The sequence below is a fragment of the Raphanus sativus genome, chromosome 8 (genome assembly GCF_000801105.2).
Source record: "Raphanus sativus cultivar WK10039 chromosome 8, ASM80110v3, whole genome shotgun sequence".
Classification (NCBI taxonomy): Eukaryota; Viridiplantae; Streptophyta; class Magnoliopsida; order Brassicales; family Brassicaceae; genus Raphanus; species Raphanus sativus.
The window spans coordinates 20,423,199-20,440,478 of record NC_079518.1 but is presented as its reverse complement, the minus strand read 5'-3'; the positions used below and the strand labels follow the sequence as shown (position 1 = coordinate 20,440,478).

General features: G+C 40.5%; 1 protein-coding gene and 1 long non-coding RNA gene across 11 annotated transcripts; both read right to left on the bottom strand.

Annotated features, from left to right (window-relative positions):
- Positions 1-5,215: 5,215 nt before the first annotated feature.
- LOC130498882 (uncharacterized) lies at positions 5,216-8,593 on the bottom strand. Of its 10 annotated transcripts, none has more exons than XR_008937906.1 (9): positions 8,337-8,593; positions 8,037-8,259; positions 7,893-7,966; positions 7,745-7,809; positions 7,548-7,642; positions 7,008-7,323; positions 6,735-6,930; positions 6,194-6,276; positions 5,216-6,093 (listed from the first exon to the last, which is right to left on the bottom strand). It is a non-coding gene; the product is annotated as an uncharacterized LOC130498882 (long non-coding RNA). The 10 variants fall into 10 exon arrangements; XR_008937904.1 differs by having other exon boundaries at positions 5,216-6,089; XR_008937907.1 differs by lacking the exon at positions 6,194-6,276.
- Positions 8,594-10,030: 1,437 nt separating this feature from the next.
- Positions 10,031-14,210, bottom strand: LOC108820216 (uncharacterized). The gene is made up of 7 exons (XM_056992944.1): positions 14,155-14,210; positions 13,768-14,095; positions 12,707-13,716; positions 12,523-12,649; positions 10,669-12,429; positions 10,255-10,369; positions 10,031-10,194 (listed from the first exon to the last, which is right to left on the bottom strand). Exons 1-7 carry the CDS (start codon positions 14,208-14,210, stop codon positions 10,031-10,033), a joined length of 3,561 nt encoding a protein of 1,186 aa, XP_056848924.1.
- Between the last annotated feature and the right edge of the window lie 3,070 nt (positions 14,211-17,280).

Here is a 17,280-nt window from a genome sequence, read left to right as displayed (position 1 = left end):
TTGAGTTGTCCCATCCTTTTTACCAATCTTCTTGACAAACTCAAGTGGTATTCCACTCCCAAAACCCATACCTCTTTATTAAACCATCATTATTTTGTTGAGTGAGGCCTTTTTGGAAAGCTTTACATGTGCATAATGTTGAGAGTATTGGGAACGACAGTGCCTAGTCTCCATTCTTGCTAGATTAATCACTCTATTGTCTAGCTATAGGAAGGGGGTGAGTGTTGTGATTGTGATTTGGGAATATGAAAGGTTTGACTCTTTGTGCTTAAATGATTAGTCTTTTTGGGATAAGTGGAGAAGTATCTAGCTCTTATTGTGAAAAGTCTTGGCCCCCAAATTGAAAAAAAAAAAAGAGAAAAAAAGAGAATAAAAAGGGGGCTAGCAAAGTTGTTAGGAGCTGAGATTTGTTTTAAAATTGTGAAAATCCCTTATTGATTTCAAAAAGAAAGAGTCTGATGTGAAAAATGTTCTTGGGATCTTTTGGTGAGAGATGTGAGTTGGGTTTGACATTGAGGAATAATTGAATATCTTGTGTGTTTGGGAAATGGTATAACAATGGAGATTGAGCATTGTATGCATGAGTTGATCCTTTTCTTAGATATATTATGTGTAATGTCAAAGCTACTTTGTTTTGAGAGTAAAACACCTTAAAAGATCATTTTAAACCTCTGATTTCACTTGCATTAAAGCCTTTGTCTTACCAAACCAAATGACTTGGACCAGTTGACCATTTGTGAGATGTCTATTGAGTTTGCTTCCTGAATGTTAGAGAGATGTGGACTTGTAGGAATGCATGATGAATGTAGAGATCAAAGGAGGTGTGATAGGCCTAGAGAAGTTAGAGATGGATAAAATATTTGCTCTTGTTATTTGGTATGATTATGCAAGGTTGTTAGGTTGAGAACTAAGAAGAGTTTCTTTTGATTGTGAGTCCCCATCTTCAAACCTCTTCTCCTTGGTTCTTGAAAGTTTACTTGTGGACATGTTTAGGTTGCATTTGGCATACATATGTCTCTATCAGGTATTGGAACACCACATGGAGTTCTTAGAGACATTTGGAAGCAATGTGATCAAAAAGGGGGTGAAAGATGAGTATGGATGGAGGCCTTAGAGAAATCTTATGTTGCTAAGATTTTGTGGAGACACAGGAAATTGAGTTAGCTTTCTAATGGAAGTGGTTTCAAGTCATTTGGAGATGTAATGGAGGAGTTATGATCAATTTACTAGAGGCATATCCATCCTGGTCGAGAACCGCAGAGTGACCTTCTGGAGCGACCCCCTAAGGTAGCTCCCAACCAGAGCGACCAACCAGAGCGACCTACCTAAGTCGCTCGCGTTTTCATCGCCCGGAGACACAAAAATGGAGGCTGGAGCGACCTCTCAGAGCGACCCCCCAAGGTCGCTCCCAACCCAGAGCGACCTCCTGGAGTGACCCTTTGAGGTCGCTCCGCGTTATCTACTGCACGATTTTATTATTTTTCAAGGACCTTTTTGCAATTGTTGTGCACGTTTTTGCACTTGGAAAACCTAATGTTTAAGTACTATATAGCCACCATTTGGCAATCTATCTTTTATCTATTGAATACACAAAACTCTCTCAAAAAAAAAAAGCTCTCTTTTGATTTGATTGTTCTTGTGTTCTTGTGATTTTCTTTTCTAGTTCTCTATATGATTCATCTGAAATCCACCATGGGTTTAAGAGGAATCATGGAGATTAGTGAGTAATCCACTTTTGGATTCATGGGTTAGGGAGATTTAGGGTGATTAGGTTAGTTCTAGGATGTGTTAGGTGTAAATCATACTTGTTCCTTGCTAGTATAGTGATCTTAATGCATCATTTGAGTAGGCCACTCAAAAGATGATCTCTAGGCATTTCCCACCCAAAAGGTGTTTGATGAAATGCCTGAGTCAACTCTCCTAGGCTCTTAGTGTACTTTGCCAAAGATATTTGTTGTTAAAGATGCTAAGATAGCTAATAGACTTGTTAGTAATGATTGCTTGCATGTTATTCAACCAAAGACATTTGATGTTTGAGACATGTTAGCAAATGAGCATTCATCTAGACATAGAGCTTGCTTAGAATTGTGTCTAGGCTTAAGGTTATAGTTTGATTGATTCATTTGTCATCCTTAGCTCGAAACTTGATCACCCAAGGTCTGAAATCCCTATACCCATGAGTTCTCCTTTCCAATAGCTTAAGAGTATCATTTTACTGTTTTGCATTAGCTTTAATCATTGGTTTAGAATTCACAAATTCACTGATTGCACTTAGATTAGGCAAATACTTGCATTCTCTCTGCATTTGAATCCCTCAGAATTGGTTCGACAACTTACTTTCACTTTACTATCATTTGACTTAGGAGTCTCAAAACTCTTAACATCATTATCACACTCATTATCCATCACTAGGTGTGTAGTTCCCCGCAAGCATGGAGTCGTTGACTTATTTTTTGCTTTATATAGAATTTTGAAGTGATGTCGTATTTTTTTGTCTTTGATTTCCCAAGATTTGTATTGTAATGTGTTCGAGGTTGGGTGAGTAAGGAACTTTTCCATTGTGTTTTGGTATTGTGAATCATTTTCATTGTTGTAGGAGAATAGTATATTTGGTAGTGTTTGTTTGGTGGTTATTTGTTTTAAAATAATGGTCATTATTCTAAATTTTGTAATTATTTTTATTTTATTAAATTTCTATTTGTTGTGTATAAATAGTTACATAAATGATTTAAAATTGAACTGTCAGCCTAGACGGGCTGAAAATGAAGTAAGAAAATCGAAAGGATTACTTTCTATTTTCTAGAGGAGTCGAAAACCATAGAAACTATAAACCCTATATCTCCATTGAAGAAGAAGATTAGGCACCTAAAAAGCTCTTTGGGTCACTTTTGCAGTTTTCTATAAAGATTTTCTAAAACATATATATCAAAACCAAAATGTAATAATCAATTTACATAAATAACGTAACTCACTATTAAAGAGAAATCTCTCCCACCCCTCTTAACACATGTTCATCTTTCAGTGAAAATGAGATTTACTCTTTTTGTTTTTTGTTGTAAATTTCAATCTTAGATCGATCTCGCTTTCTGCGTTGTCGGATTTATCTTCGCTATGGCGAGCTTTTGGTTTTCTTCTCAGTCTTTTGCATGTCTTTTAGGCAACTTCTTTGTTCTCGGAATTGTCATATTTCGGTTGTGTTAGGACTCTTCTTTTATTTCATCAGCTAATGTTTCAGTTCTTCTTTTCATATAGTGTTAAAGTCTTTGTTTCCTTATGTTTGAACATTTTTTTTCTAATTGACAGAGAATCGGAAAGATGGAGATCAATATGGATAGTCTGATTCATGATGAATAGAATCAGAGTCTTATATAAACGTCCTGATGAATATCATGATCTCACTTTTATCATTAATACCAGAACTTGAATAACCTTATGGGCTTTAAGGAATATTTTCTCACCTCAACTGACGATCCAGCAAAAGACAATGTACAGTGATACATGAAGCTGATTCTCACGCCGGAGAAGATGACCAGAGTTTCTCACGGAGCAAGCGGCGGCGGTTCATTTTCTTCATTCAATAGTCGACACATGTTCGTCTCATCAAATTATTCTACACGTCTTTGTATATGTGTTACTCATGCTTGTAACTTTGGATAATATGTGTTGGATTTTTGTGTATCGCTTCTCCATACATCAGAAGGATACAGCAGCCACAACTTCATGAATAGATGCACATCACAATTTTTTTTTAGAAACTGGCAAAAAAACAAGCAATTATTAAAAAATTAATGTGGGATCGACATGTGCTTAGGTGAATACCTTTAGAAGAGAGAAAAGAGTGACATTATATATACTAGATTCTTTCTCCGCGCTATGCGCGGAAAAGTGTGTTGATAGTTTAATTTCCGATCATATGTTTAAACGAAAAGTGTGTTTGGACTCATGGTGTTTAAACAGTAAGGAAGTCGATGAATTATTTAGGGGTGCTCAATCCGGTAAAAACAACCAATTATAATCGAACCGAACTGATGTTAAAAAGTGGTTTTAATTTGGTAATCCATAATATTCTGAGTAAATATGATTTTTTTAAAATTATGAATTTGCATACAGAGACATATATTTAAGTTAGATTAAAATTATAAAACTAAATAAACTAATTTCATATAATTATCTTCCTTAATTGTTATTTTAAAATTTTGTCCATATCAACAAATTTAATAAATGGTTAATTGTTATTTTAACTCGGCCTCCTCCTGATATGTTGGAAGTAAATTATTTTAAAATTTTAAAATTCATTATATACTTTGAATTTCTCAAAAACAAAATTAAAATAGTATAAAACATATTAATTTGATTATATACTAAAATACCTAAAATTTAACATAGACGTGGGTTAGGTTTGAATATTTGAATAGAGGATCAATAGATATTTTTAATTTTTTTTTGGTGTTTTGGGTATTGTTTAGCTATTTTAAATATTTATTTTTGAATATTTGCATATTTCAATTATTTTTGACAACTTCACAGTACCTTATATATATATTGGATATTTTCAATATATTAAATTTAATATAATTAATATATTTTGGTGTATAAATCTATTTTAGATATATTTAGATACCTAGAATACTTTAACTCGAGTTAGGTCTGGTTCAGGTTTTTTGGATACAAAATTTTTTAACTTGTTTGGTTAGTTAACCAATGCTTGGTTGGGTTTGGTATTATTTTTCTGGATCGGATTCTGGTTTTATGCCCAATGGATGGTGTACGATGGTGCAAAGGTTTACAATATCGACGTCCCGCAGAGTAATGTTTTACTCGTATAAAACTATTGGTCTGACTCCTAGTTTCTTCCTAAATATCTCAGTTACAACTTGAGAGGTTGGTTTGTTTATAGCATTAAATACATGTTTAAGGGTCACTAAGCTGCTTCAGCTAAGTGAGGCTGAACGTATATATCATTATCTGATTATCTATGAGCAACATAAAATATATGTCTTCCAATTACTCATTTTGTTTGCCTCAATAGCAAGCGTAAGCGTTACTCTAAAAACATATTTTTCTAGAACATATATGACTCAGGTAACACCTTTAAGTCTTTAACTTCGTCAACTCATCACACGCATATACATCATTAGTTGTTTTTGGGGTCTATATATTTTTCTTTTAAGTTTTGGGTCGATATTTAAAACGTAGAACATTTGAAACGTTGATGCGTCTATTAAACTTGGCGTTGTTTTCATTTCTTTCACCATCAAAGATGTTTAAATAGTTTATAGATAACAAATTTTAAATTCGTATTTCACTTATGGTTGAAGATTAAAACATGGCCGAGTAAACCATAAGTTATTTTTTGGAAAAGAAAAACAAAATTATAATTGAGCTTCAGTAAGATTTATTTGGCAGTAGTGGACCTCGTGAACTCTCCATCCCTCTGTTTGCTACGGTAAGTGATTCTTGTGATAATAATGGCTGGCGTCTTCGAGGCGCAAAATCTCCTGCTGCAGAAAGCTTGCAGATTCACCTTACCAATATTCATCTACCTTCTCTCAGCCAGTCTTCCGACGTATTTATCTGGCTGGTTGATGGAGACGCCTTCACAAGTTACTCTACTTCTCGTACTCGGGAGGCATTAAGAAACAGAGATGTAACGGTTCCATGGGCTGCGTATATCTGGTTTAAGTCAGCAACACCGCGACACGCATTCCTCATGTGGATAGCTCAATACGACAGAATGCCAACCCGCGCTCGCCTTCTTAGTTGGGGCCTTGGAAACTCAGCAAACTGCTGTCTCTGTGATTCTGCCATAGAGTCGAGAGACCACCTTCTCCTTTGCTGCGAAGTTAGCAAGCAGATATGGACACTGATTCTTCGAGGACTTGGTTATAACCATTCGGGATTTCACACTTGGACAGCTTTATTTGAATGGTTATCTCTAAAAGACTCTCATGCTCCTCTGGTTCTTAAGAGACTCGTCTCCCATGCGACTATCTATTGCATATGGGCTGAAAGAAACAAACGACTTCATGATGGTACCTCATCAACTCCCTCAACGATTTGCAAGCTTATTGATCGCAACATCAGAGACACTATCTTGGGGGAAACAGCACAAGAAGAACTTCAAGACCCTTATGCTATCATGGTTAAGGAACCTCTAGAAAGTTTAAATTCTTCTTCTTTCAATGGACTTCACCTTGTTTTTATTCTTTTTGCCAAGGTGAACTCCATTTTGTTTAAAGTTTTTTGTAAAGTTTACAAACCCTTCTCATATTTAATCTGAAAATTCACATTTTGGCAAAAAAAAAAAGATGCTAAGTAGACATGTGTAAACCAACATGGCTCTGTAATTAATTATATAACATACTATTAATAGCTGAAGATGCAAACATGGTCCAAGAAACATAATACTGAGAATATTTGGAAAAAAAACACTGCAAGGAAACTAAAGAGAAATAGTACATGTCGATAGAGTAGTTAAATTTTTTTGTAATAGCGTATTTGAGTTATGGTAGAAGTTTAAAACCTGGTCAAGCAAACCATATGTTTATTTTTTTAGAAAAGAAAAACAACATTATAATCAAGCTCCAGAGAAATAGTATACAAATGAAAGCAACGTCTCTATAGAAGTATAGATTACGTATTATTAATAGCTAAGATGCAAACATGGTTCAACGAATAAAATTCTGAGAATATCTAGGAAAAAACATTGCAATGAAACTAAAGAGAAATAGAACCTGCTCTTCCCCTGGATTGGTCCCCTCATAGTTGTGCAGTGCAGCTTTTGTTTTCCACCGGATGGGGGTGTCTGGTTTGAGGGGATTCCATCAATCTCTTACTCTGCTCATCACCACTTAACCTTTGTCCATTAGAGCTTTTGCAGGAGACACATGTACCACCAGGAATATCATCTCCAAGGTAGTTGTTCCCTCCCTGTTCATTGCAATCTAAACATGTTATCTTTCATGTTAATATAAAAGAGCAGAACCTATGAGAAAAATAAGCATTACGTGAATTGCAAACGTTACTGCAGCTGGACGCCGATGGCGATCAAAGATGTGGGACACTGATATGATCCAGTCACGTGGCTTGTACCTGCAAAATAAAGAGAAGAGGAAGCAGTTACACTCAAGAGATTTAGTATTAAAAGAGAGGAAATTAATAGGAGAGAGCAGTTGGTTAGTTGGAGTCTTTTGGCTTGGGCTTGCTTCTCTTGGAGAGCAAGATAGCTTTCTCAAGAATTTCTTGGATAAATGGTGGGATCTCCGTAGTCCTCTTCTAGCTTGGCGTACTGAGTTATAAGGTCCTGTCAGCATCTGATGAAACCTGAAAGAATTATAAGAGAGGTTAGATAAAGCACAAATTGATAGACTATACAAAACAACATTTTAACCAGAAAGAATGCGTATAAAAGGATGTTTTGAGCAGCAGGTGAGCCATTCACAGCTCCACGACCAACAATTTGATAGTGATTATTGTTTTTGTTTCCTTTAAAACGAAAGTACAACAGTTGAACATCAAGAGCATCTTGCAATGAAAAGACAGCTCACCTTGATTTAGTAGTCTACCGCAGTGTCGCATATTTTGACAAATAAAAGAGACCCAACTTTTGTTGAAAAAGAAACTTCTTGCCTCTGAAAACTGGCTGCGATAAGAAAACCCAAAATAGACTCAGTTATACTCGATCTAGAAGACAAACACACTACTATACCTGATATATCTCAGGACATGAAGTTCTACCACATACCTCAGAGGGTTTTCCTAAAGAGTACACATTCAGATAGAGACTCAATACGAAGGAAACTTCATGCTCTGCAAAGAAAAGAAAAAAAAAACGCATTCAAATCAACAAAGCTCACAGGATTATTCTCAGCGAAAGTGGCTTAGATGTTAACCTGGAGATATTTCAAGTAAAGATGGCTACAGAAATTCACCACCATGGCTTTCAACAATGCCCTGAAGCAATGCCCTGAAGGAAAAAATAAAATAAAATAAACTTTTAGCAATTTATTAGGAATAATGAACTCAATTTTACTTACTAAACGCTCAAAATTTAGAATTTTTTTAGAGAAACTGCCTTTGATTTCCCTGTTAGAACGATTGCTTTCGGATTCTTCAGGTGCTCTTGAGACTTGAGAGTCAGGATCACAATCACACGATTCAGTAGAAACCCTCTGCCCAAACTTTCTACCAATCTTTGAAATCTTAAACGTGACACCCATGAATCCTCTTCTCACAGATCAAGCTCAACGCTTCTGGGTACTGTCACAAACATATTGGGAGACCCGAAACTGAAGAAACCTAGGAGAAATTTTGGTAATAGAGTATGGAATTGATACCTTTGTGAGCTCGTTCCGGAGAAGATTAGAGAACAATTGAGCTACGTTTGGACTGGAGAGAACAGAACAAAGCAACAAAAGGTGAAGAGGTTTATAAGAAATAGATAGAGAGGGAGGTGAAACGAAAGACATTAAAGATGGGAGAGGAGGTTTGATTATTAGTAGTGATGTAGATCGCGAGAAGGGAAACAGAGAAGATGAAGTGAATGAGAAACGAATCGACCGACGACTCTGGGATTATGGTTTCTGAGATTGGGTTCAACATAACCGTGAAATTGTTTTGTCTCAAGCAAAGGTGACGTGGCTAATTCAGGTTCTCCTATTGGCTGATTTAATTTAATGACGTAGACAGCTTCTCCATGGCTTATATTTGCCTTTTAGTATAGTATATAGATGATTCAATTATGTTTTAACTCTTTCAATGATGGTTTCGTTTCAAGTCTCTATATTTCTCTATCTTTATGAATTACCTCATCAAATCTTCCAACCACGCGAATTTTACAACTTTTACAAAAAAAGCTATAATAATTACCATGAAATCTATTAAATCCACTGAAATCACTTTGTTTTTCAACTATTACACTACAAGAAAACACGATTTTAACGACCACCAATATCCTCGCTAAATCATCGTAAATACGTCTTTACGACATTACGACGATTTAGCGAGAAAACACATATCGTCGTTAAAGTTTGGTCGTAACGGATATTTAATCGCCATTTCGTCGTAAAAGTACGAGGGACCCATTTCGTCGTAAAAGAAAGGTTAAATATTTGTCGTAAAGGAGACGTAGCTTTCCACGTAAAGTAGACACTAACTTTCCACGTAAATGACACGTAAGGTTTCCTCGTAAAATACACGTAAAGAATCCTCGTAAGATAGACGTAAATTATACTCGTAAAATACACGTAAACTTTACACGTAAAGCAGACGTAAAGTATCGTCGTAAAGAAAACGTAAATCCCAACACGTATTTTTATCGTAAAGGTTCGTCGTTAAGGACACGTCAAGCTTACTCGTTAAATCCTCGTGAGTTAACGAGGAATTTGCTTCGATTTGTATAACTGAATTTATTTTTAAATTTAAAGTTTTAATATTATAGATTTAAATAATTATTTCAAAAATATTAGAAATATAAATAATTATTAATGCAAAAATATTAAAAATTTGGAATAAATAAAAACCGAAAATATTATATAAATAAAAGTTTGGAATTTTTATATTACACAGCAAAAAAAAAACTAAGTCGGGTGGGGGCGGTGGATCGTTTCCCGGTAGAGGTCTTCACTCCTCTTCTGTAGTTCCTCCTCTTGCTGCTGAGTACGAGAAGGCTCGGGAACCGGGTTCCGTCATCGCATATCCGCCAACAACTCCTCCCATTGGGGATTTCCAGAAGATATAACTTCCAGAAACCCCTTCACTCCACCCATACGAGCTTGGAACGATTGGCGCGTGAACTCCAACTCCGACTGCGTCGACGCCAACTGAGTCCGCGCCGAGTCTAACTCCGAACGCAGCTCAGTGACTTCGTCGGCTCGTCTCTGACCATAAGACGATGTCGCTCTTGGGACATCGTTGACGGAACCGATTCCCAACATACGTCCCTTTTTCTTAGGGACGGCCTACAAAGAAAAAATAAAGTTTATGTTTTTTTTTTGGTCAACGGTGTTTACTTCCACTAATATAACAACGATTACACAATGTTTTGATGACAAAGAGGAGCCAAAGCACTCTTGGCAAGACCATCAGCTACAAAGTTTGCCGAACGAGGAATCAAAATAAAAGATAAGGTTGAGAAGAGAGGAATGAGGTGACTAATTTCAAACAGAAGTCCCGCTATCTCGTTCAAAACCGTCCCTGTACGCAGGGCAGAAATGAGGACACTTGAGTCCGATAAAATCTGGATAGAATACACACCTTCAGTGGACGCCTGCTGCAACGCTTCCCGGACAGCCAGCGTCTCTGCAATCAAAGCTGAACCAACATGGCTTCGAGATGCTGCACCTCTTGTCTCCACGCCAGTTTTCCTATCCTGAAAACACCAACCAAAGCCTGCACATTTATATTCAGCATTCCAAGCCCCATCCACTGAACAAGTCGGGATATCAGTCCTAATAGAGCTCAAGAAACTCCTAGTATCTAGTTGTGCAGTTTCCGGTTTCTTCTTTGCAGTCTCCCATTCCTTGGCATCACGGATCGCCTTAGTGAGAGTCTCCTCCGTGAGTAGTTTTTATCTTCAAAGATCCTCTTGTTCCTTGCTGTCCAAAGGTTCCATAGGATCCAAGGGGACAGGGGAGAACAAGTGAGGCCAGTCGGTGGGAGCTGTTTAACTTGCGGGAGGAGAGTCATAAATTGCAGGAGAGGGATTGGGGCCTGAGGCGGAGCCTGATAGTCAGGAAAAAGAATGGGGGCAGTCTCCCATACACTTCTTGCGAAAGGGCATTCCAGTAGAACATGAGCAATGGTTTCGAGGTCACCACACACCTTACACGCTGATGCCACTTCCATTCCACGTCTTAGAAGTAACTCTGCCACCGGTAAAGCATCATTAAGAGCTCTCCACATGAAGTGTTGCAGCTTCCCTGGAGCATCTAGGCGCCATACATGTTTAATCCACGCAAAACCCCACTGGTTAGGTTGGAGCTCGATGGGATTGCACATACGATAGCCAGATTTAGTAGTGTACTTGCCCTTAATGTCTCCTAACCACACAAGCTTATCAGGTGGTTTTTGAGCACTTGGAATCAGTTCTCTAATTATTTCCTCATACTGAGGGAGGTGGAGCTGCACAAGGGGTAGGTTCCATTCGTTTGACTCAGGCAGGAGTAGATCTTGAACCATAAGGTGCTGATTTGCCTCTGTAGGAGGCCCTATAAGAGACAGAGGCCGTGAAGTGGAGAGCCAAGGGTCTGACCACCCGTTAATGCTCGCGCCATTTCCAATCAGGAAGCCCAGCCCTTTCTTTAAGACTTCTTTTCCAGCCATTATTCCTGCCCAACCATGTGAAGCCGCTTGTTTTGGTGTACTCTCCAAGAGGGAGCAATCAGCAAAATATTTGCCTTTTAAAACTCTAGACAGTAGAGCATCAGGGTTATTCATAATGCGCCATCCCAATTTCGCCAGCAGGGAGTCATTAAAGGATTCCAGGTGTTTAAACCCTAATCCTCCCACACACTTAGGCGTTGCCATTTGGTCCCAAGCTACCCATGTCATCTTCTTCTTATCTGGGGCACTATCCCACCAAAATCGAGTAAGGACCGACTGTATGCGCTTACATAGTGATTTTGGGATTTTAAAACTGGACATTGAGTAATTGGGGAGGGCCGAGAGGACTGTTTGAAGCATCACATGTTTTCCTGCTCCAGAGAGGAATTTTGTAGGCCAGGACTGAGCTCTCTGTCGGATTTTATCCACCAGACCCGTAAACACATCCCGTTTCTTCCTGCCAAAAGCTTCGGGTAACCCAAGGTATTTACCCATGCCACCTTCTTTATCAATTCCTATCATCGCTTTCACTCTCCCCATTATCCCTTCCGTCGTCTTTGAAGAGAAAGTGACCGTTGATTTTGCCATGTTTATGCACTGGCCTGAGCACTCCTCGTAACGCTTTAGGATCCTCATAAGAGAGGCACAACTTTTATCACTTGTGTTGCTAAAGAAGACCGTGTCATCCGCAAACAGCAGGTGATTTACAAAGGGGCTTTTCCGTGAGACCTGCAACCCTTTGAACTTTCCTCGTTGTAGCTCCTTTTCACACAGGCCTGTGAGAACTTCTGCACAGAGAATAAAAAGATAGGGCGACAGCGGGTCTCCTTGTCGAAGTCCACGGTGCGGGATAACACAGCTATGAGGACCTCCATTAATGAGATACGCGTAGGATACAGTAGTGACGCACTCCATGACCCAATTGATCCACACCGGGTCAAATCCCATTTTAAGAAGAACCTCAGCAAGGAAAGCCCATTCGATCCGGTCGTACGCCTTGTTCATGTCAGTTTTGACCACCATTGAACATCTCTTTGTAGCCTCCGATATCTTCAGGTAATGTAAGTACTCATGTGTAATGAGTATGTTGTCCGTAATGGCCCGGCCCTGCACGAAAGCAGACTATTGGTGGGAGATGATAGTACCAAGGTGTTTCTGTAACCGGAGGATGAGGATTTTTGCTTTGATCTTATAGCGCACGTTACAGAGCGCTATAGGCCGAAACTCTGAGGGGGATTTTGGTCCTGGGATCTTGGGGAGTAGACAGATATGAGTCTCATTGATCCTTTTATCCATTTTCCCAGATTGGAAGAATTCGCGGACTTCCCTACATATATCAGCCCCAATCACGCTCTAAAACGAATGGTAAAAGCCAGCTGAGAACCCATCAGGGCCTGGCGCTTTATCCTCATTGATATTTCTGACTGCAGCATGAATTTCCAGGTCAGTTGGGATCGAGATGAGGTACTGGTTAATTTCAGGGGAGATGCGCTGCGTGATGGCTTCCTCTACAGCTGATAAGTCTGGGAACCCATTTGAAGTAAACCGCTTAGTGTAGTAGTTTGCGAACACTCCTCCAATAGCTGCCTCCTCATGGAAAGGGACCCCAGCTTCATCCTCTATGGTTGTCAATCGGTTGAAAGACCTCCTGTCTTTAGTCACAGCGTGGAAATAGGCACTGTTTCGATCCCCACTTTGCAGCCAAAGAACCCGACTGCGCTGCCTCCAAAACAATTCCTCCGCTTTATACGCCTCACTCAAAGCCGTGGTGATTTCTTTAATGACCTCCAGAGATGGTTCACCAGTTGAAAGAGTCACCTCAAGTCGCTTTTGCAGGTCTACAATCACCTTTGCACTGTTTATCTTCCTGGTTTTAAACCACTTAATCAGCTCATCCCTGCACCGCTTTATCTTGTTTTCCACTTGCTCAGGTACCTCTTTCTGCCATGCTTCTTCAATAACTTTCCTCGCTTCTGGAAAGTCCTTGATGCTTCTATCATATCTGAACAGTCGCCTTCTTTTTGATTTTGAGGTATCTAGATAGCTGATCACTGGACGGTGATCAGAGCCCTCAAAACGGAGATAATCACAACGACCTGACGGGAACAGATCAGTCCATGCACAATTTGCCAGTGAGCGGTCCAGCCTAGCTCTGACAAGATGTGTGCACCGTTGTCCCCTCCAGGATAGCGGGTTTCCTGTATGCTTTACGTCCCACAACCCATTCTGGGAGACGAAGCTTCGGAAGGGTATAAAGGAGCCTTCGCATCGCTCCGGACCTCCTGATTTCTCAACATTATCCAAAATATCATTAAAGTCTCCTGAAAGCAGCCATGCAGTATCTCTGTTGTGTCCAAGAAGGGAGATTGATTCCCAGAAATCGGCTCTGTGTTCCTGTTGAGGCATCCCATAAATGAAAGTAATGTAGAAGTCTGAGTTTTTTACCTTCAATTTAGTATCAATGTAGTGCTTAGTGGCCTCTAGAATCGTGAGAGAGCAGTCTTTCTTCCAGAAGAGCGCTAAGCCGCCACTAAGACCAATGGGTGGTACTGTGATATGCTGATAATCGTCGAGGAAGTCAAGTTCAGATAGAACAAACTCATCTTGGTTCTTGGTCTCCATGAGAAAAAGAATATCCGGGGACACCAATTTCTTCAATTCCCGGATTCTTGGAACTGTCAGGTCACCACCCAACCCTTGACAGTTCCAGCAGATGAGAGCTAAGGAATCGGGTTTTGCGGAGGCCGAAAATCCATCCTCCGCTTCCTTGTAGCTGGAACATGCACCATCGCAGGTGGATCTTGCTACTGAGAACCAGGTAAATTGGCAGACCCTGCTTGCTCCACACAAAGCCTCTTGCGGGGTGGATTAGCAGACCTTGACACCATCTGCTTCGAGAGTCTCGTGTTCTGCAGGAGGCTTCTATTCACCTTTGCTTTTGCTTTTTAGCAGGGGCTTCTTTTTTACAACTCCTTTGGCAGTAGGCTTCTTTTTACTCGAGGGCGCTGGAGGCGTTAGTCTTGCCCCCACAGGTGAGCCAATGCGTAAGGAGGCATGGACTCTCTGCTCAGAGCCCAGTAGCTCTCCTGGTGACTTCTGTGCACTTTTACTTCCTGAAGCTCCTTCATAAAGCTTATTACGAAGGTCCTCCGGCTCGTAAGTGACTTCTACATCTTGTAGTCGTGCCAGTAATGAACTTGGGAGTCCTCCTGACCGTTGAGGCTCTTGTTGAGGGAGTTCAATTCTCTCCAAGGCCGATCTCCTTTCTTGTGAATGGCTGTTAACTTCCCCACGTTCTGGAATAACCGGTAGCTCAACTTGATCCCTGATAGGGGGCGGTGGAGTTCTTGATGTCTGGGAGTAGAAGGACCTGTCACTGGTATGACGATGGTCTCTTGAGAAACGGCCTGGCGAACGCTCCCTGTACCCCCGATGATCATATGATGAGCGAGGGTATCGCTGATAGTTCTCAGCTTCTCCTCTTAGGGGTCTAGCATCAGAAGCTTCCTGGTATCTAGCAGTGTGTCCAGAGGACCTCCTATCAGAATAGGCTGGGCGCAAATTAGCAGAGCGTTGAGAGTTGGAGCGTTCTCCTCTTGGCTGGGAGACAGAGTTGCGTGATTGAGTGGAGGGAGCTCTTCTGAGGTCCTGACGACGCCTGTGCTCCTCCAGATTTCTTAAAGTGTTTTGCTGATTTATTCCCAATGCTTGGGTAGTAGCGCCTGTCCTCACTGGTTTAGTTGGACAGGCATCATCCTCATGAAAGAGGGAGTAGCAGTAGAAGCAATGCTTTTGGAGATTCTCATATTCAAGGTCCACCATGAGAGACTCTCCAGAGTGCAGCTGAACCGGAAGTGTCATTTCAAGGTTGCTTAGACAGTCCACATCGACTCTTACGCGGGCTCGAGGGATATCTTCATCCAGATGAGGGCCTAGCGCTTTCCCTATCGTTTGTAGTGCCTCGAGTGTCCACAGATGAAGTGGTAATCCATGGATATTGATCCAAAAGGGGGTGCGCCTTGGAAATGCTGATGAGATTATCGGTTCCCATCGTTGCAGAATGATCATCCATCTTTTATAGTGGTAAGGTGCTCGGCGCATCACAGAGAGGAGAGCTTCCTCTGTTTCAAACCGCACTTGGAACAGGTCCGGGCCGAGAGTTCTTCCGGTTACCGCAGTTTCCAGATTCACATGCTGAATGAACCATTCTAAGACCCATTGTGGCTTCTGGACAGATGGGTTGGTAGACCGACCTAAGAGAGTGAGCTTGTTATCTTCAATCAGTTCCGAGTTATCACTGGGTGGGAGTCGCACCGAAGCTCTTCGTCCCTGGGAGGAGAGGGAACGAGCTGGAGGGAGACGAGCTGACGGGATACGAGACTCCGGGAGACGAGACTCCGGGAGCCGAGACGATGGGTGGTGAGACGGGAATCTAGAGGCCCCTACTACCCATTTTCCTTTTTCCGATCTGGAATAACGATTCGCCATTATGTCGAGGACGAGAACAGTGGTGACAGAGAGTTTCAGATCTTTTAACGTGCGCTGAGGCTTTAATCCTCAAGAAACGAGGTAGAGAGATCGAAAAAAAAACTTTTAGGTTTTGAAATTTTGCCCTAGAGAACGGCCAGATCTGCAGTAATCCGCCTCCAGAAATCCAATTGTGCCTCCGTAGCAATGATCCCCATACAGCAAGGGTAGGATTAGTTGCAAAATCACTTTTTCCGGTGATAGAATATGCGGTTGGGAGTCGTCAAAATGCGGCGGAGCTGGGGCGGTAGACGGTGGAGATCAGATCTTCGTTGGCTGAGCAGCTTTCCTCAGGGAATGTGCCTGAGAGAAACTTCTGGGGCGCGTGCATCTCCTTTTGCTTAAAAAAAATAAAGTTTATGTTAATAATTAAAAAAGGTAGATTAAAAGTTAAAATAAAATTTTTTACCTCCTCGTAAATCTGATCCACTTCTTGAGTGGATAATACGACCGGTATTCCATCGGGAGATTCCTGGGTCAGTTGGGTTTGGCGGTCTTCAATCCAAGCAACGACATCGTTGTAGATTTGCTCGGACCTCGGATCCACAAATACCCCCGCCTTGGTCTTGTGGGTCCTCTCGTAAAGCTCTTTAAGAGACGGGAGTTGTCCCGTCTCTTTGGCCTGAAAATATTTAAAATTTAAATAGTTAGAATCAATATACATAAACATATTAATTATTAAAATATTTAATATGAAAAAAATAGAAATTAATTACCATTTCCAAACGGACACGGGCATGGGGTTTTTGACCCGTACAGTGAAGCATCAGGCCGTTTCCGTGCTCGTCTTTGGTGTTACGAGAGGCGGAGCAGGCGTTGCAGATCGCAATGGATGATGGCAGCTCCCAGTAACGGATGAGGCCATCGTAGACATCCTTGGTCAGCTTAACGGGTTGCCCGTCCTTGTAACCCTTGTAGATCCAGTCCTCCTTCCAGTTGCCTACGGTGTCCAACAACCGCTTCTTCGCCTTTGCGATGAACTCCCATTTCACGTCCTCGTGAACCCCGATTGACCAATGGTATCTTTGCTGTATTTTTAAACCCAAAAAAGAATAATAATTAGTTAAAAAATATTAATGAAATAAAAGTTAATAATAAAAATTAAACATAAAATAATTAATTTAAAAAACTTACAGCAAACATCTTGAACCACGTGTTTCTAACGTGGTGCGGCGTCTTTTTCCAGTTTGGGTGAGCCTCGGTGAAGTATCCTTTGATGATATCGGATACCCCAAATCTGAAAAAAACAAAGTTAAAGTATTAAAAAAAATTATTAATAATTTTAAAAATATTTAAATTAAAAAAAATTACGTATCACAGAGTCCCTTCTGGTCGGTCGGGTTCTAAAACCGGTAAACCGGCTCGACCTGGTTGAGCGAGAAGATCCTCAACCGTGTACCGAACAAAAGGAGAGGTCGGCGGCATCCGCAA

Excerpts from the sequence above, each read along its gene's own strand:
- LOC108820216 (XM_056992944.1), bottom strand. The coding sequence starts at position 14,210 with ATGGTGTCAAGGTCTGCTAATCCACCCCGCAAGAGGCTTTGTGTGGAG. Across the intron at positions 12,430-12,522 it reads GGCCTATAGCGCTCTGTAAC|GGCCGGGCCATTACGGACAA; the intron begins GTGCGCTATAAG and ends GCTTTCGTGCAG. Across the intron at positions 10,195-10,254 it reads GCAGCAGGCGTCCACTGAAG|GGACGGTTTTGAACGAGATA; the intron begins GTGTGTATTCTA and ends CCCTGCGTACAG.